General features: G+C 40.1%; 1 protein-coding gene across 1 annotated transcript in view; it reads right to left on the bottom strand.

Annotated features, from left to right (window-relative positions):
- Positions 1–15,981, bottom strand: part of THSD7B (thrombospondin type 1 domain containing 7B) — an 885,792-nt gene that overhangs the window by 745,206 nt on the left and 124,605 nt on the right. Inside the window, exon 2 of the mRNA XM_080669078.1 lies at positions 11,654–11,826. Within this exon, the coding sequence (XP_080525204.1) occupies positions 11,654–11,792 (139 nt within the window). The 5' untranslated portion in view covers positions 11,793–11,826. The remainder of the gene's footprint in view (positions 1–11,653; positions 11,827–15,981) is intronic.

The following is a 15,981-nucleotide window of genomic DNA, read 5'->3' on the forward strand; positions in this document are numbered from 1 at the left end:
ATACATCTCATAAAGTAGCAACCATTAAACAATAATAAAAATAATGTTAATTGAGTACTGAATTATGACTTTGATCATGTAATATTTATTTTAAGTATAGATAATGTACTCTGAGTATGTATTACAGAGTATGAACTATGTTTTACTCAGATTTTCTCATTTATTCACATTTTACTGATGAGAAAGCAAGGCATAAAATTGAGGTTGCCCACAGCTTAGCTTAACACTCAGTCTGACCCAGTGTCCGTGCTCTGAACTCCATCACTCTGCTTATTATGTAGCATCAGCATCTTTACTGTTCACAGGTTCTCTAAAAATACAGCTAAGTAATTAAGCCTCAAATAGTTTTCTTTAAAATTAAAAATGCAGCCACTTCTTTTCATTATAGTACATATGCTAAGCAACAAAAATCTTTGAGCAGCTGCATTCAATTAAAAATTTATTAACCCTGAGGAAACACACACACACACACACACACCGGTATCCATATGTCATTCTTACCATTTCTTATGTTACCTTTGTAGTGAAGTGTACCCATGAGTGAAGTCCAAAACTACTTACTTCCACAATAGTTTATTATTTTCCTCTTTTGGAGCAAAAGTGATCAATATAAGGGGGTAATAGTATCTCAGATTCCCTACACTAACCACAGTTTGGTTACCAGAGTAACTCAAAAAGCAAAAGAAACATAAGGATGACATGGTTAATTCATATTAATTTTTTGTTGCTAAGAAAATAAGCTTAAACAATACATAGCAATAGGGAGACTTCCCATTAACTGAGGGACATGACACAAATACATATTCTCAATCCCTCCTAATCTCCTAATACCCCACTGAAATGACAGTAAAGGCACTAAAAGATATAACTCAATAAGGGTCAAGAACACAGAGCTAGAGACAGAGAACAGAGAGCAACGCATTCTGGAGCATGGAGAGCAAATAGAGGAGCAGTAAGCACCCTGCCAATAGGAAGGAAGTTGAAGGTTAAGTGCCTACAGAAGAGTCTGGCAGCAACAACAACAGGTAAAGCCCATTTATACTTGCAGGACTCTGAGAAGGTCTGAGGTCTAGAGACAGTGGAAGGAGTAAAGCTTGCCGCTTGATGGGGAATAATTAAAAGTCTATAAATGGAACTAATTAAGCCCTCAGGTCCCTTCCTCTGTCTTTTCCTCAATCTCCACAGAGAGCAAAATCCATCTCCTCTGAGGATATTCTTGAGCAGAACAAATACACTGAAAGGGCTGGAAGAAGAAGGATAATAAAAATTTTAGAAATTAGAAAAATACAAACAAAAGAAAAAGTAGAAAAAATATCTAAAAGTTGAGGATAAGTTAGAGAGTTGCAACCACTGTCTAAGGAGGTTCAGAATAAACAGACAAGACGGGGGTGGAAACATAGAAAAAATATATATCAGAACTGTAGGACATGGGCATAGTGATTGAAATATCTTCCTATTGCCAACTCAGTACAGGAGAAAGGACTCACCCCAAAGTATGTAATCATGAAATTTCAGAATTCTACGGTAAAAAGAAAAGTCCAGAGAGGAAAACAAACAGGTAAGGTGCAAAGAGATGAGATGAGAATAACATGAAACTTCTTAGTAACAACACTGGAGTCTGGAACACAGAATTTCCTTCAAAATTCGGAAGGAAACATGCTCTTTAACCTTGAACTCCACATGCAAGCTATCCATCAAGATATGACAAGCACCGAGAAACTTTCAGATGTGAAAAATTACTTCCAAAGTACCCATTTTGGCAGTTCCACACGATAAGACTAGCATATCAGAAAATAAAGCAATGGGGTGCAAGATGAGAAATGCAAGGAGGTTCGGAAGATGACACCTGTGCAGCAAGCCAGCCTGCGTCAGGGGGAAGGGACTCCCAAAGGAAACACATGACACGGTTTGGAGCAGTGCATGAGTATGTCAAAAAAAATAAAAATGGGTGTGTAAGCTCAAAGACGGTGAAGCAAAAGATGAGGTTTTGTTTTATTTTTTTTTGTTGTTTTGTTTTAAATAAAAGTTCTGTGTAAAGTAAAAAGCTGAAAGAAAAAAAAGTATAAAAGGATGCGGAAGCATAGTACCCTGCCTGGCCCAGTGGAGAACAATAGCTGTGCAGACAAATTAACATAAGCATTGCTCAATGATTTAACTATTTTGATTTAACTGTTTTTGAAGAAAGGCAATGAAAAAGGAAAGTAGGTAATAAGATGAGAGATAAATCTTAAATTACAATAACATAAAATCACTAGGAAATATCCAATATTTATAAATCAAGCAATATCAATAATGAGTATATTATAGAGATATGGAGGTGAACATTGGAATAAACAGCAAAGGAGCTGAAACTGGCTGCCTCTGTGGAAACAGACTGAAAGGTGACTGGCAACTACATCTCATCATAACAACTGTAGTAATAGTTGACTTTCTTCCTAATGTACCTATTTCTTTTTATTAAAACCATGTTCAACTTTCCCAGAGATAATCAGAAATGATACTGGAGCCAAACAGTAAGGAAATATGGATAATTTATTTTTATATTTACTAATTTATAAAATTGATTTTGGTTTGCATTCATTGTATTTTATTTCCTGAATATTTATTTCAAGTTCTAGAATAATGGGGATCATACTTTCTTTTTCTTCAGTCTTATCACTTCTCACCTTCCTAAATACACACATACACACACATACACACACACTCACACACACACACACAATAATAATAATAATAATGATAATAATAATAATCAGAGGTCCTCACTTAATGCAGTGTACTTAATGCACTGGGAATATCCTATATAATAAACAAATAATATGCAAATTGACCCTCACGCCCTCACATCACAAGATGGCCACCCCCACGTTGTCAAAAGATAGCCGCTCCCATGTCATCACAAGATGGCCAGCAGGGGAGGGCAGTTGGGGGCAACTAGGCCTATAGGAGAGGGCAGTTGGGGGCAACCAGGCCTGCAGGGGAGGGCAGTTGGGAGTGATCGGGCCGGCAGGGGAGCAGTTAGGTGTCAATCAGGCTGGCAGGGGAGTGGTTAGGGGGCTATCAGGCTGGCAGGCAGAGTGGTTAGGGGCAATCAGGCAGCCAGGCAGGCAACTGGTTAGGAGCCAGCAGTCCTGGATTATGAGAGGGATGTCCTAGATTGGCGAGGGTACAGGCTGGGCTTAGGGACACCCTCCCCCACAGTGCACAAATTTCTCTAGTTTCATATAACAGCTATTTATGTTGTTGGTACTTGGAATTTATCAGTCAATAAAATCAGCAAAGATCTCTGTCCTCAGGGAGCATACATTATAGTGCTATTTAGGGGGAAAAGGGAGAGTTGTTTATTTTATACTAGAGGATTGGTGCACAAAATTTGTGCATGGAGTGGGGGGGGGTCCTTAGCCTGGCCTGCACCCTGTCACGATCTGGGATCCCTTGGGGGATGGGCCAGGGAAGAGGGGAGGAAGGAGTGAGTGAGTGAGTGTGTGTGTGTGTGTGTGTGTGTATGTGTGTGAGAGAGAGAGAGAGAAAGAGAGAGAGAGAAACCCCCCCAAAGACTCCAGACTCTTTTATTCTAAAGCACAAAACTTTGCTTTCCTCATGTTTATCACATGTCTAAACACAAACCATTGTGTACTTCAAGTAACATGTGTTAGGGAAGGAGAATGAAACCTTAAAGCAAAGGGTGGGGGTGTCATAAGTGAGTAACTCCTCTCGTCCCCCCAGTTGAAGATCCTTGGGGGGCCTGCCTTTGAGAATCCACATTTATCTCTTGGTGCGTGGGAGGTTAGGGAGTGCAGCATTATCCTAGGAGGGGAAAGTCATGGGGAGTGCACCTGTGGTACTTGCCCCAACTGGATGCGGGAGAGATTGGGCGGATCTGCGGTGGGTGGCTCTGTGGCTAGCACCTTTGAATTGCATGCTACTAGGGGGGAAAGAAAAGCCTCCCCTAAAAGGTTTTTCAAAAGCCTTCAGGAAACCACCTATGGTTAAACAGAAATTGGGGGGTGTCTGACTGCCAGTTTAGGCCTGATCTCTATCAGCCGGATATCCCCTGAGGGACGTAGCAGTGCACCAAGCAGCAGGTGGCCAGGGAGGAACCCAAACCAGGGCTGGGCACCATGCAGCTCACGCTCATCTCGACTGCTGCACCTGCTGCCGCCACTTGGTAGTGCTGCCATGAGCCCAGGTTCTGGCTGAGCAGCGCTCCCCCTGTGGGAGTGCACTGACCACCAGGTGGCAGCTTCTGCATTGAGTGTCTGCCTCCTGGTGGTCAGTGCGCATCATAGCAACTGGTCGACCAGTGGTTCTGGTTGTTCCAGTCATTCCACCAGGTCACTGGGCATATATATATATATAACTTGGGAAATAAAGACTGTTTCAGACTTAGCAGGAGCATGATAAAATTAGTCTTATGGTCTCTAAGAAAAATAATTAGAACTTCCTGCCATGAATCCCATGCCATGTTTGCCTATGCTTTTGATATCACAGAAATAACACCACTGAGAGTTCATTATACACATGCCTCTAAGATAAATTAATATCCATAAAAATAATTAAAATGATTTCAATTTAATCAAATTCCCAGGAGAAATATTTCATGGATTTCTAGCTCATATTCAAAATTAGCTCCCTACTAAGAACATTTTATTTCTCTAAGATTTCTAAACTTAAAATATACATATTTTTATATATTTTATCTCAAAATATTTTCCACAATGAAAACATTATTATTTAAGCTATAACTAACTATTACCTTATATAAGATCCTTTTTCATAGTCTCTCTCTCTCTTCTTTTTTTCTCCTAAGATTAATTCCAACTTATCTACTTAGTTCTTAGAATACAGGTGATTATTTTGACCCTTTTTATTCACTGTGAAGGAGCTACTGAAATTATAACTTTCTAAGAGTCTGTCATATAGAAAATTTCAGACCTAAACAGTCAGCAAAATTAGACAATTTATTAATAAAATCTATATAGCTATTGCCCTAGCTGGTTTGGCTCAGTGGATAGAGCACCTGCCTACAGACTGAAGGGTCCTGGGTTCAATTCCAGTCAAGGGCTCATGCCTGAGTTGCAGGCTTGATCCCCAGTAGGTGGCATGTGGGAGGCAGCCAATCAATGATTCTCTCTCATCATTGATGTTTCTATCTCTCTCTCCCTCTCCTTTCCTCTCTGAAATCAATAAAAATATATTTAAAAAAAATCTATATAGCTATCAAACTGAGCTTTCTCTGTTGTGTGTCTAAGGAAGAGAAATATGTATAAATTGAAAAGCATAAAAGCAAGACTATTTTAAACATCAAATTATTATATAACTAGAGGCCCGATGCATGAAATTCGTGCACTTGGTGGCCGGTGGGGGGGCGGGTTCCTCAGCCTGGCCTGTGCCCTCTCACAGTCCAGGAGCTCTCGGGGGATGTCCGCCTGCTGGCTTAGGCCCATTCCCCCTAAGCCAACAGTCAGACATCCCTCTCGCAGTCTGGGACCCCTCGCCTGCCTGCTCACTGTTCCTTAACACTCGGCTTGCTGTCCTTAGTGCTGCCATGGAGGCAGGAGAGGCTGCCGCCACTACTGCTGCACTTGCCAGCTGTGAGCCCGACTTCTGGCTGAGTGGCGCTCCCACTGTGGGAGTGCACTGACCACCAGGGGGCAGCTCCTGCATTGAGCATCTGTCCCCTGGTGGTCAGTGCGCATCATAGTGACTGGTTGTTCTGGTCATTCCACCATAATGATCACTTAGGCATTTATTATATAGATAATGACAAATAATAGCTAACATTTATTGAATAGACACCATACATTAGCTATTTCAATATATTATTTTACTTAATTTTCATAACAGTCTGTGAAGTATTTATTACCCTCAATTTCAGATGGATAAATAGAGCTCAGAGAGGTACAATATCTTTCTTCTGTTTAGAGACAGGATTTAAATGTGGATCTGCATGTGTACAAGGCTCTAGATCTATTTAGTACACTAGAGTGATCTCTTAGGGTGACTTAATACAATTAAAAGAACCTCCCACAAAGAGAAAATATGTATTTTTTTCTTTCAGACCTCATTATTCATAGCACAACATTTTTTTCATTCTTTATCATAAACTCGCTTGCAAATGTAATTTGGAATGATGAAAATGTTCTAAAACCACATAATGGTGATGTTTCTATCACATTGTGAATATACTAAATGTCACTGGATTGTATACTTTTAAATGGTTAAAATGGTAAAGTTTATGTTATATGTATTTTACCACAATAATTTTTTAAATGTCATTTGACCCAAAGGAAGTACATTTTGGAAATGTATTCTCTACATATTCAGAATCATAAATTTCAAGGCTACCTCTTCATTTCTAAGGCTACACTTCGAAATTCTACCTCTTCGCTAGTGATGTCCAGATTCACATCTCTAAGAAAGACCTTTCTCCAGAATTCAGATCCACATATTCAACTACCTGGTCAACATCTCCACAGAAATTTCTAACAGATTCAAAACTTTAACACATTCAATACCAATGTCCTAATATTCCCTCCACACCAGCTCCTCCATAGTCAGTCCATATTAAATGATGACAAACCGACTCTTCCAGTGGCTCAGGGCAAAGCTTCAGTATCACCCTGGTATCTCTCCCCCCCTTCTACACATCAGTAAATCCAGATAGCTTTACCTTAAATCAGGGTTTCCCAATCTGGCACTATTGACATTGTGAGGTCTGATAATTCTTTGTTGTGGGGAGCTGTCCTGTACATAGGATGTTTAGCAGCATCCCTGGCTTCTACTCACAGATGTCAGTAGCACACCCCAGTTGTGACAATCAGAAAGATCTCCAAATATTGCCAAGTGTCCCCTACTGGAAAAAATTTCCCCTGGTTGAAAAGCAAGGCCTTAAATATTTCCAAAGTCCAATCCCTTTCCACCATCTTCACTGCCTTGACCTTGGTTCAAGCTACAACCTCTCCTCTTTATTTCTGTATTGCCTCCTAATTGGTCTCCCCCTTCTACTATTCTCACTAACCACCCACAATGATTCTATTAAAATCTTACTGAAAGGAAAGTTGAATCATGTCACCATTCTCTCAAAATTCTCCAGTGCCATTCTATCTCATCCAGAGCAAACGCCAAAAGTATGTTCTTAAAAATTTATCTTTATTGTTGAAAGTATTACAGATGTCCCTTTTTCCCCCCATTAACCCCCATCACTTTGCACTCCTCCCTTCCTCCCCCATGGGTCACTATTGTCCCTATTGTCTGTTGACCTATGAGGACATACCTGATTCAGGTCCCATTCTTCTCCGATCAATTGTACAGTCACAATCCCCATGTTCACTCTGTTCCACATGCTGGCCCCTCTCTGGTCCTCAAACGTGCCACACATGCTCCTGCTTCAAGGCCTTCTGACTCAGTTTCTTCCATCTGGAATATTCTTCACCTTGATATCTCCACAATTGGCCCCTCACTACCTTCAAGTCTCTACCCAAATTCACTTCCTCAGTGAGTCACCCTATAACCCACCGGCTTCAAAGTTCCATCTCTCACCTATCACTGTGTGTCTCTCCTCCTTGCCTTATCTTTCTTTCTAAGCACTTAACACTACCTAACAATTAACTTCTTGATTGTGTTTTTCACCCTGTTTATGAAGACAGGATTTGTCTATTGTATTCTTGATTTATCTCATTAACCATTTATGATGTGTACCTGGCACATCATAAGGACTCGTCAAGTATTAGTGGAATGAACAAACCTCCAACACTGAGGACTTTTTTAAAGAGACCATTTGTTACTGTGACTTCAGAAACATGACCTGTTCATCTCTAAAAAGTGTGTAGACATGAATAGTTAGTTACATTTACTGAAAACCACCAACATCACTCCTTATCTGATATTCTTGCTGACGTGATCCTTCTTTCTTGGCATGCAAGACAGACTGCCTGACACTAAATATAGATCAGAGGATGGCAGAACAATGATGACAGGCATTCAACATCCTTGCCAGATCAATGATCCTGCAGCCTACAGCTCTTGTCTCTCCCTGAGAACAGAAATCCTCAGCAACATATATATCATTCTCTTAGGATTCATCAATCCATTGTTTATCCAAAGCCAGGACTCACTTAGAAATGCCTCTAAATTGGATAAGGTTGACTAACATCTATGGACTCAGGGGGGGAAACAACAGACAACAGCAAAGAGCTTTAGTGGTTGACACTACAATCTAAACCAAAGAATGGTTTCTAGGTTTCTGAAACAAACTATATTTAACTGGGTCTCCATGGAAATCTGTTCAACTTCAGATTACATTGGACTTGAATGGCTGGATTTGATAACACACTCCAAAGAATTCAGCAAGTTTCAGTGCAGTACATTTTTTAATCCAAATAAAATATAATAAAATTAGTCATAAGCAGAGAATAGAATCTAAGATGTTTGGGTTGTCTTTGAAGGTGATTACCCAAAATTGCTCAAATTGATTTATTGTTTATCTTTAAAATAATGTTGTACTTATGTCAGTATTATTTATAATAGCAAAACACTAAAAAACAGTGAAATTCCAAGCAATAGAGGAAAAAATATAAAGCAATGTGGTGCTGGTTAAATAAATTATGGAATGAAATATAAAAGAATACTATGTAATCATTAGAAGATTAAATTGATCCATTTGAACTGAAAAGTAACATTCATCAAGACATCATTATATGATAAAAAGCAAACTACAAAAATAGATGCAAAGCATGACTGATTGCATGAAGCAAAGTGTGTGTATGTATGCACATATGCACATGTATGAATTTGGTATTTTTATATTAACATTCCCCACCGTCCTTCACCATGTTCCCTGCCCAGGAGGCTGTCTCTGTGGACACATCAATGGGCTCCCTTGTCTTGTGGATTCTGGTTGGATTCATCCAATGAGAGCCCTGGTAGAAGATGTAAGGACAAGGTTTGTTCAGGCCGCTTCCTACTTCTACTGCAAGTTGATTATATCCCTCTAAAGGCCACAGCATTTGTCTGGCATTCTCTCCATAGTTTTCTCCCCAGACCTAGAAACCACTTTCTTTCTTTCTTTGCCCCTCCAGACCTGGAAATCATAAAGATTAATACAATACTAGCCCAGGGAGCACTCTACAATTCCTTGTAGCTGTTCTCCAACCCTGCTCACACTTTCCCACTTGAGCAAATGATCCTTTTATTAAACTCTTCTTAATTACTTACTTTGCATGCACCATTTATTTTCTCGGCAGAACCCTAATTAATGATAATAGTAATTTTTTGTGTGTGCTTTTTGTGATTTATTACACAGGTATGAACTTTTGTTTTTAATTTTGTATCTTTTAAAGTTTTTCTACTTTATAAATATCCAGTCAACTACAAGTAATAAATATGCAATGCAAAAGTAAAATCAAATACTTTGACCATTAACAAAGTATTCATCCATTGTAGAGTGGATTTGTACCATCTTGTTCCATTGACCTACTTTTAGAAAAGCAGACTTATTTATAAAATTTTGTTCAAAATGAGCCCATTTTTTTAAAACATCTCCTTTGTCAACAAATGCTCATTGGCACTAATTCAACCCCAACAGGAATCCCAATTTGGGGTGCAGTGGAGAGGGAAACTATTCAGTGCACAACAGCTGGGTTGTGATATGGCATGGCTGTAGCATGGCTCAGTGCCAGGCGGCCCTGGAGCCGGGCCCGCACTGACTACCCAGTGCAGCTCTGCTCCTCGTGGTCTGGTTGGCTACTCTGCTTTGAGCTGCTCTCCTGAGACGTCTTCCGTGTTTCAGCTCAGCCTTGGAGATGCAGACTTTATCCTCGGTGTAAAGGGAAAGTGTACTCCCTAAGCCAGAGGGGAGCTGGCTTATGTGGACAGCCCCTGACTGACCCATTCTCATGCAAATAAGGACTCTAAATCCTTGAAGTTTGATTAGTCCAAAGGGCACTGTCCTGACTGGTCAGAATAGAGCCTCTCTGATTGGCCAGAGCTGCACAACTTCAATTGAATGGGGAGAGCCTGGGTCCTATTGGTTGAAATAGGATTGCAGGAACCTCTTTATAAGGCCTGGCTCAGATGGCAAAACCAAAGTGCAGGTAGGCAGTTCAGTGCTGACCTCATGAAGTGCAGTTTGCAGGAGAGGCCCCTGTGCCAAAACGGCCACTAGGCTGTTGGTTTTTTTTTTGTTGTTGTTGTTGCTGTTGTAAATTTTGAGCACAGTTAGCCACCAGCAGCCCTTCTTAGTAGGTATCTTTTCTTCTTCCTCGTGGTTCACACCTTCGTGTTTCAGATTGGCTACTTTCCATTTTAACTGCACTTTTTTGAGAACTTTAGAGAGAAGTATAGTCATATAAATGTGCTTAATGGGGTGGGGGATGGGGCAGGCTAGAAAGGGTCAATGGGGAAAAAAGGGGGACATTTGTAATACTTTCACCAATAAAGATTTAAATTAAAGATTTTTTTTTGTAAAATATTTAGTCTTTTGTGATTAAAACAAAATAGCCTGATTCATAGCAATACAATATTGACTTTTAGAACTATTTCCAAAGCTTCCTAAAACAACCATTGTAAAAAATGCAAATCACTAATGTGATATTAGAGCCCACAATTAAATTAATTTATAGTGACTTTAATGCAATTAAATTTTCTTCCAGTCTAATGGTGCTGGGTTTTTTTTACTTAATATACTTTATAGCATAATTTACTTCATTTTTGCAAAGTCATTTAAATTTATCTTTTACACATATTTTCATGCTGACACAATACATTTGCAGTCTATTTAATTTACAGATGATGAGACTAAAATGAAAACTCTTTGAGGACCATACATCTTCTACAACATCACATTTCCCATTCCAAATTATTAAGTATATAAGCTATCTGTATTCACAAGAATGGACTCTTGAAACAGTAATATATATTTTATATGATCTGATTATGGAACTTCAAGAAAATTAAAATCTAGAGCAAAGAAAAACATCAGTGATACAAAGCACCAAGATGTCTGGGGTTCATAATGCAAGTTAATAAATTATCAGCCTTTAAAATTAAATTCGACAGGTCTTTTCTACAGCCAAATTAAGGAAGTATTTAGAGAAGAACATAAGTTATATGAAAGCCTCCGAACTCAATTCACTTTATTCATTTGGTTTTGTACAGAACACATTAAGGTGACTTTATAGTCACAACTAATAAGCCAAATGGTAAGGAAAGTTTTCATGCTCCCAAACCTAGATATACACGTTTATTAGAAAGTAGTCAATAATAAATAGCTAACTGGTTTGTACCCTAAAAGAAAGAGACATATGGAGCTGGTTCAAGACATTTTAAGCCGAGGATATCAGCTAAATTCAGGTGTCACTTTGGCTACATGTGTGCTGCACAGTGGTGAAATATCTGACAAAGGAGAAGATGTAACTACAGAAATCATATCTTTAATTGACAGCAATGTGAAAATTCAGAAGGATAACAAGCATCAAGGATGGAGGTGACAATTATGCAGGAATAAAAATCAAATGTAAGTTTTATTATAATGAAGAAGAGTCTAGTTTTCTCTCTGGATATTTCTCACTACTCCACAAATAAGAACAAGGAGAGAAAGAATATTCTTCTCATTAATGAAAATGGGACAAAGGAACAGACAGGGCATTCCTACCTGATTTCCAGATGAAGTGATTATCCTTTCTGCCTTCCAAATGAGCTGCCTGGGACAGCAAGAGAGAAAGGAATAGAAATAGCTTCCTCATGTTCCTCCATACCCAGCAAATGACAGCCACATTACCCTTTGGAAACATTATTCAGATTTTCAGCCTCTCGACTTGCCTATTCCTAAAAGAAAAAAAGAAAATCAGGTAAGTTTCTTCTGTACAGAAATTCTAAAAACTCACATTGACTGCTAGAACTTTTATCATGATGGCATTACAAATTTCCAATTACCATTAAGAGAGTACACATTGTAAGGTCAGCAGTTAATTCGCCACGTTTTCAGTCTATACCTAATGAAGGCATTATCAATGTTAGAAACTCCACAGTCCCACATTCAGTTTACTTTGACTTTTAAAAGGACCATTGGCAGATACATGGTACAGTCCCACCTTCTATTTAGCAAAACTCCTTGAGCTCACGATTTGAGGAGAAAGATGTACATACACAACGAAGTCTAAAACTGGGTGAGGACTGCTCTAGCAGTAGTGTTAAGAAAGTGAGATGGACAGATTGAGGAAGAGGCAATGACTTCTTTTGTAATCAGAAAGAAAAAAAAAGAAAGAAAGGGAAATCTCACATACAAAAAATATTTAAAGAGAGCCTTAGGGAAACATAAGGGCTTACAGGTGCCTGGAAGGGCATTTCAGGCCCAGAGAACCAGTTGTGAGATGCATTTTGTGTTTGGGGACTGGTCAGTGGTCTGATGGCTGCTGTGAAAGACACAGAAGGGGAGGGAGGAAAGGACGGAGGTTAGGTTGAGAACAAAGGTTGCGCAGCAACTCATACAGAGCCTTGACTGTTATGGGAGGGAGGCTGGGCAGAAACTCATACAGAGCCTTAACTGTTATGGGAGGGATCTGGCTTCATTCTGTGTACAGCAATAAAAATTATAGAAGAGCAAATGACTTAAATAACTGACATCACTGTGCATAACAAATCACTAGAGGATGAGGGCGGAGACCTTGAGGGCAGTTAGGGAGCTCATGAACTAGTTTAGGCAGGTATTGATGAATCAGGAGAAAGGAGAACAGTGGTGCTGAGTCTGGATTAAAAGGATTTGGATGGAATAATGAGAGAGAAGATTAAAAAAGATAGCAAGAGTGCAAACTCAGATGACCAGAACCATGGGAGCTCTTTATCAAAGATGAGAAACAGGAAAAGGGGCAAATTTGAAAGGGAAGATACAAAGAATTTCCTTTAGGGAATATTAAATCTGATGTGCCTACAACATATCCACATGGAGTTTTCCAAAAGATCCTATATAATAAAGAGGTAATATGCAAATTGACCACAAGATGGCTGTCCCATGTGGTCAAAGATGGCGACCACAAGATGGCCAGCAGGGGAGGGCAGTTGTGGGTGATCAGCCCAGCAGGTAAGGGCAGTTAGAGGTGACCAGGCCGGCAAGGGAGGGGAGTTAGGGGTGACTGGGCCAGCAGGAGAGGGCAGTTGGGGGCAACCAGGCCTGCAGAGGAGGGCGGTTAGGGGCAACCAGGCTGGCAGGGGAGGGAAGTTAGGGGTAACCAGGCTGGCAGGGGAGGGCAGTTAGGGGCATTCGGGCCAGCAGGGGAGCAGTTAGGCGTCAATCAGGCTGACAGGGGAGTGGTTAGGGGGTGATCAGGCTGGCAGGCAGAAGCAGTGAGGGGCAATTAGGCAGGCAGGCAGGTGAGCAGTTGGGAGCTAGCAGTCCTACATTGTGAGAGGGATGTCCGACTGCCCGTTTACCCCTGTGCATGAATTTCATGCACCAGGTCTCTAATAATAAATAAAATTCTACCTGGAGTTAAGAGATCTGAAATAGCTTTCCACAATAGATGTATTAGAAAAATAAATCAAGAGTCATAGGTAAAAAGGGATAAAATGATAAAGCTTAAAAGATATCAAGGATTAAAGTTATTACCCCTAAATATTTAGCCACACATGTGCTAAAAGTGGGGAGCAAATCTGACTGTGAGCTTCCTACTGACCAAAGGAAAGAAGTAACTACTATAGCCATGATGTACATAGGATAAAATTATGTATTTTTTTAAATTATTGTTTTAGAAGAATTCATGGCCCTGCTTATGGAATTGACCCAAGAGTCTTCCTAAATACAGATGATGGTCACCAATAAAATAGACAAGGGAAATCAATATAAGTGGAGTCTCGGAGCACACCTAGAACAGTCCAAGGGTACAGTGACAAAGTACACATCAGTAAAAATGATTCTGCAAGGAGTCAAACAATGAAGTTCAAGTAAACAGCTCTCTCTGGCCTGCCTCGATGCAGAAACGAAGAGAAAACTTGCATAAGCAACCAAAAGCTTTTCTTCAGACTTCAGTATTGCATACCAAGATTGCGAAGCCTGGAAGCAAGTGCTCCAGCAGGAATAACATAGGGCTCTGTGCTTGACTCTTTGTCCTCAGGGGCCTGTTAGAATATTTCATGGAACCTTTAGGACATTCCTGGACACAATCCAAAAACCTCTGACCTAGACAACTGAACTGGCCACATTTCTTTGGCACAAACATACAAGTATATGATTTACCACAACTGAGGTTTTGCTAAAGGTTGGGCAACACAGATATTAATTTTAGTTTATGCTAAGGCTATTGCTGGCTCATATGGTAATTTATGTGTGAATCAGAAAAAGTGAAAACATTTTAAGTTAGTATATTATTACATAACCTGAATTGCTCTGGCCAGGAGACCTTTCTCAGAGCCCACAGGACAGCAGCCTCACCTGTGTGCACACACAGGGACACTCTAGCCCCTTGCACACATGAAGATTACAGACATGCATAATACGAGCAGGAAGCATACGCTGTACTCTCCGTCTTACTCTCCAGATGAAGAGATGCTCTTGTACTCAGAGTTGGAGCTGTGGGAAACTAGAGAAGTGCCTCAGAGACCCCCGGAGGGATTGGGAATGGAGTGCAGCCACAGTGTGTATGTCTGCCTGTCAGTGCCTGCTCTGCTGAGTGTACAAGGCCATAGGGGCCACTATGGATTTATGTCAGAAGGGGCTCCCTTCCATCTAGATGCCCAGCAACCTCAGTTCCCACCATAATCTCCCATGTAAGCTAGCATCTGTCTACCAGGTGAACTGTGCCCCCTTACCGAGACAACTTTGTACACACACACACACACACACACACACACACACCCTAGACTATGGATATTTCATGTTGCTAATGTCAAATCCACATGCCTTAGAAAACAACACAACAAATGTTTAGAAACTGTATAATGGAATTTTAAAGTGTGCCTCAGTCCATTATCTCAATGAATAGTAATTCCACTTCTGTTGAAAGGTGAACTAAGTAAGCCAGGCCATTATTTTCCTCAGAAACAAACATAGAATTTTTTTCCAGGTATGCACGTAGGTGCACACACACACACACACACACACACACACACGGATGATTAATTCTTCACAATGTAGATTTGATTCAAAGACTTTAGTCTGGACATTTTTAGAAGACACCATTGAGTCTGTTGAAAGAATATAAATATCACCCCCATAAAACAATATAATGTCCAAGTGAACCCTATAAACACATTACTTGAAAATATATCTCTGGGAAAGCAAGTGGACTGACCTTCTGTATAATGATGGATAAAAGTCCCTGAAATATAAGAGAAGTGTTGATAAAAGTGATGATTTGTGTTTTAGGGCAGTTGATACTAAGCTGTTATTATTATTGATAAAGTAATTAGCTAGCAGGACCAGCTCTCTACTGAGGCTACCTCTTCTATTACAGGAAATCAACAGGGTATAGGAGATGAATTTGTCCATGCTCATTAGTGGGACAGAAACATCAAGCATATATAAAAATATATCCAAGTCATTGAAATGTAAACGAAAGAGAGGGAAGACCAAATGCATATTTGCTGCACTCTAAATGGCTATAAGTGGAAGCCAGAATGATTTAAAAGAATTAGGAGCCCTGGCTGGTTTGGCTCAGTAGATAAGAGTGTTGGCCTGCAGACTGAAAAGTCCCAGGTTCGATTCTGGTCAGGGAACATGCCTGGGTTTCAGGCTCAATACCCAGTAGGGGGCATGCAGGAGGCAGCCGATCAATGATTCTCTCTCATCATTGATGTTTCTCTCTATATATCCCTCTCCCTTCAGCTCTAAAATAAATAAAAAATAAAAAAAGAATTAGGAATTCCAGTAAGACTGCACACAAGCTGAAATGATTAACCGAGATTCTATATATATAAAAGCCTAAACAACTGTCCGACCATTAGACCGTTCAACTGGTAGCTATGATGCGCAATGACCACCAGAGGGCA

This window comes from Plecotus auritus (assembly GCF_963455305.1).
Source record: "Plecotus auritus genome assembly, chromosome: 5".
Classification (NCBI taxonomy): Eukaryota; Metazoa; Chordata; class Mammalia; order Chiroptera; family Vespertilionidae; genus Plecotus; species Plecotus auritus.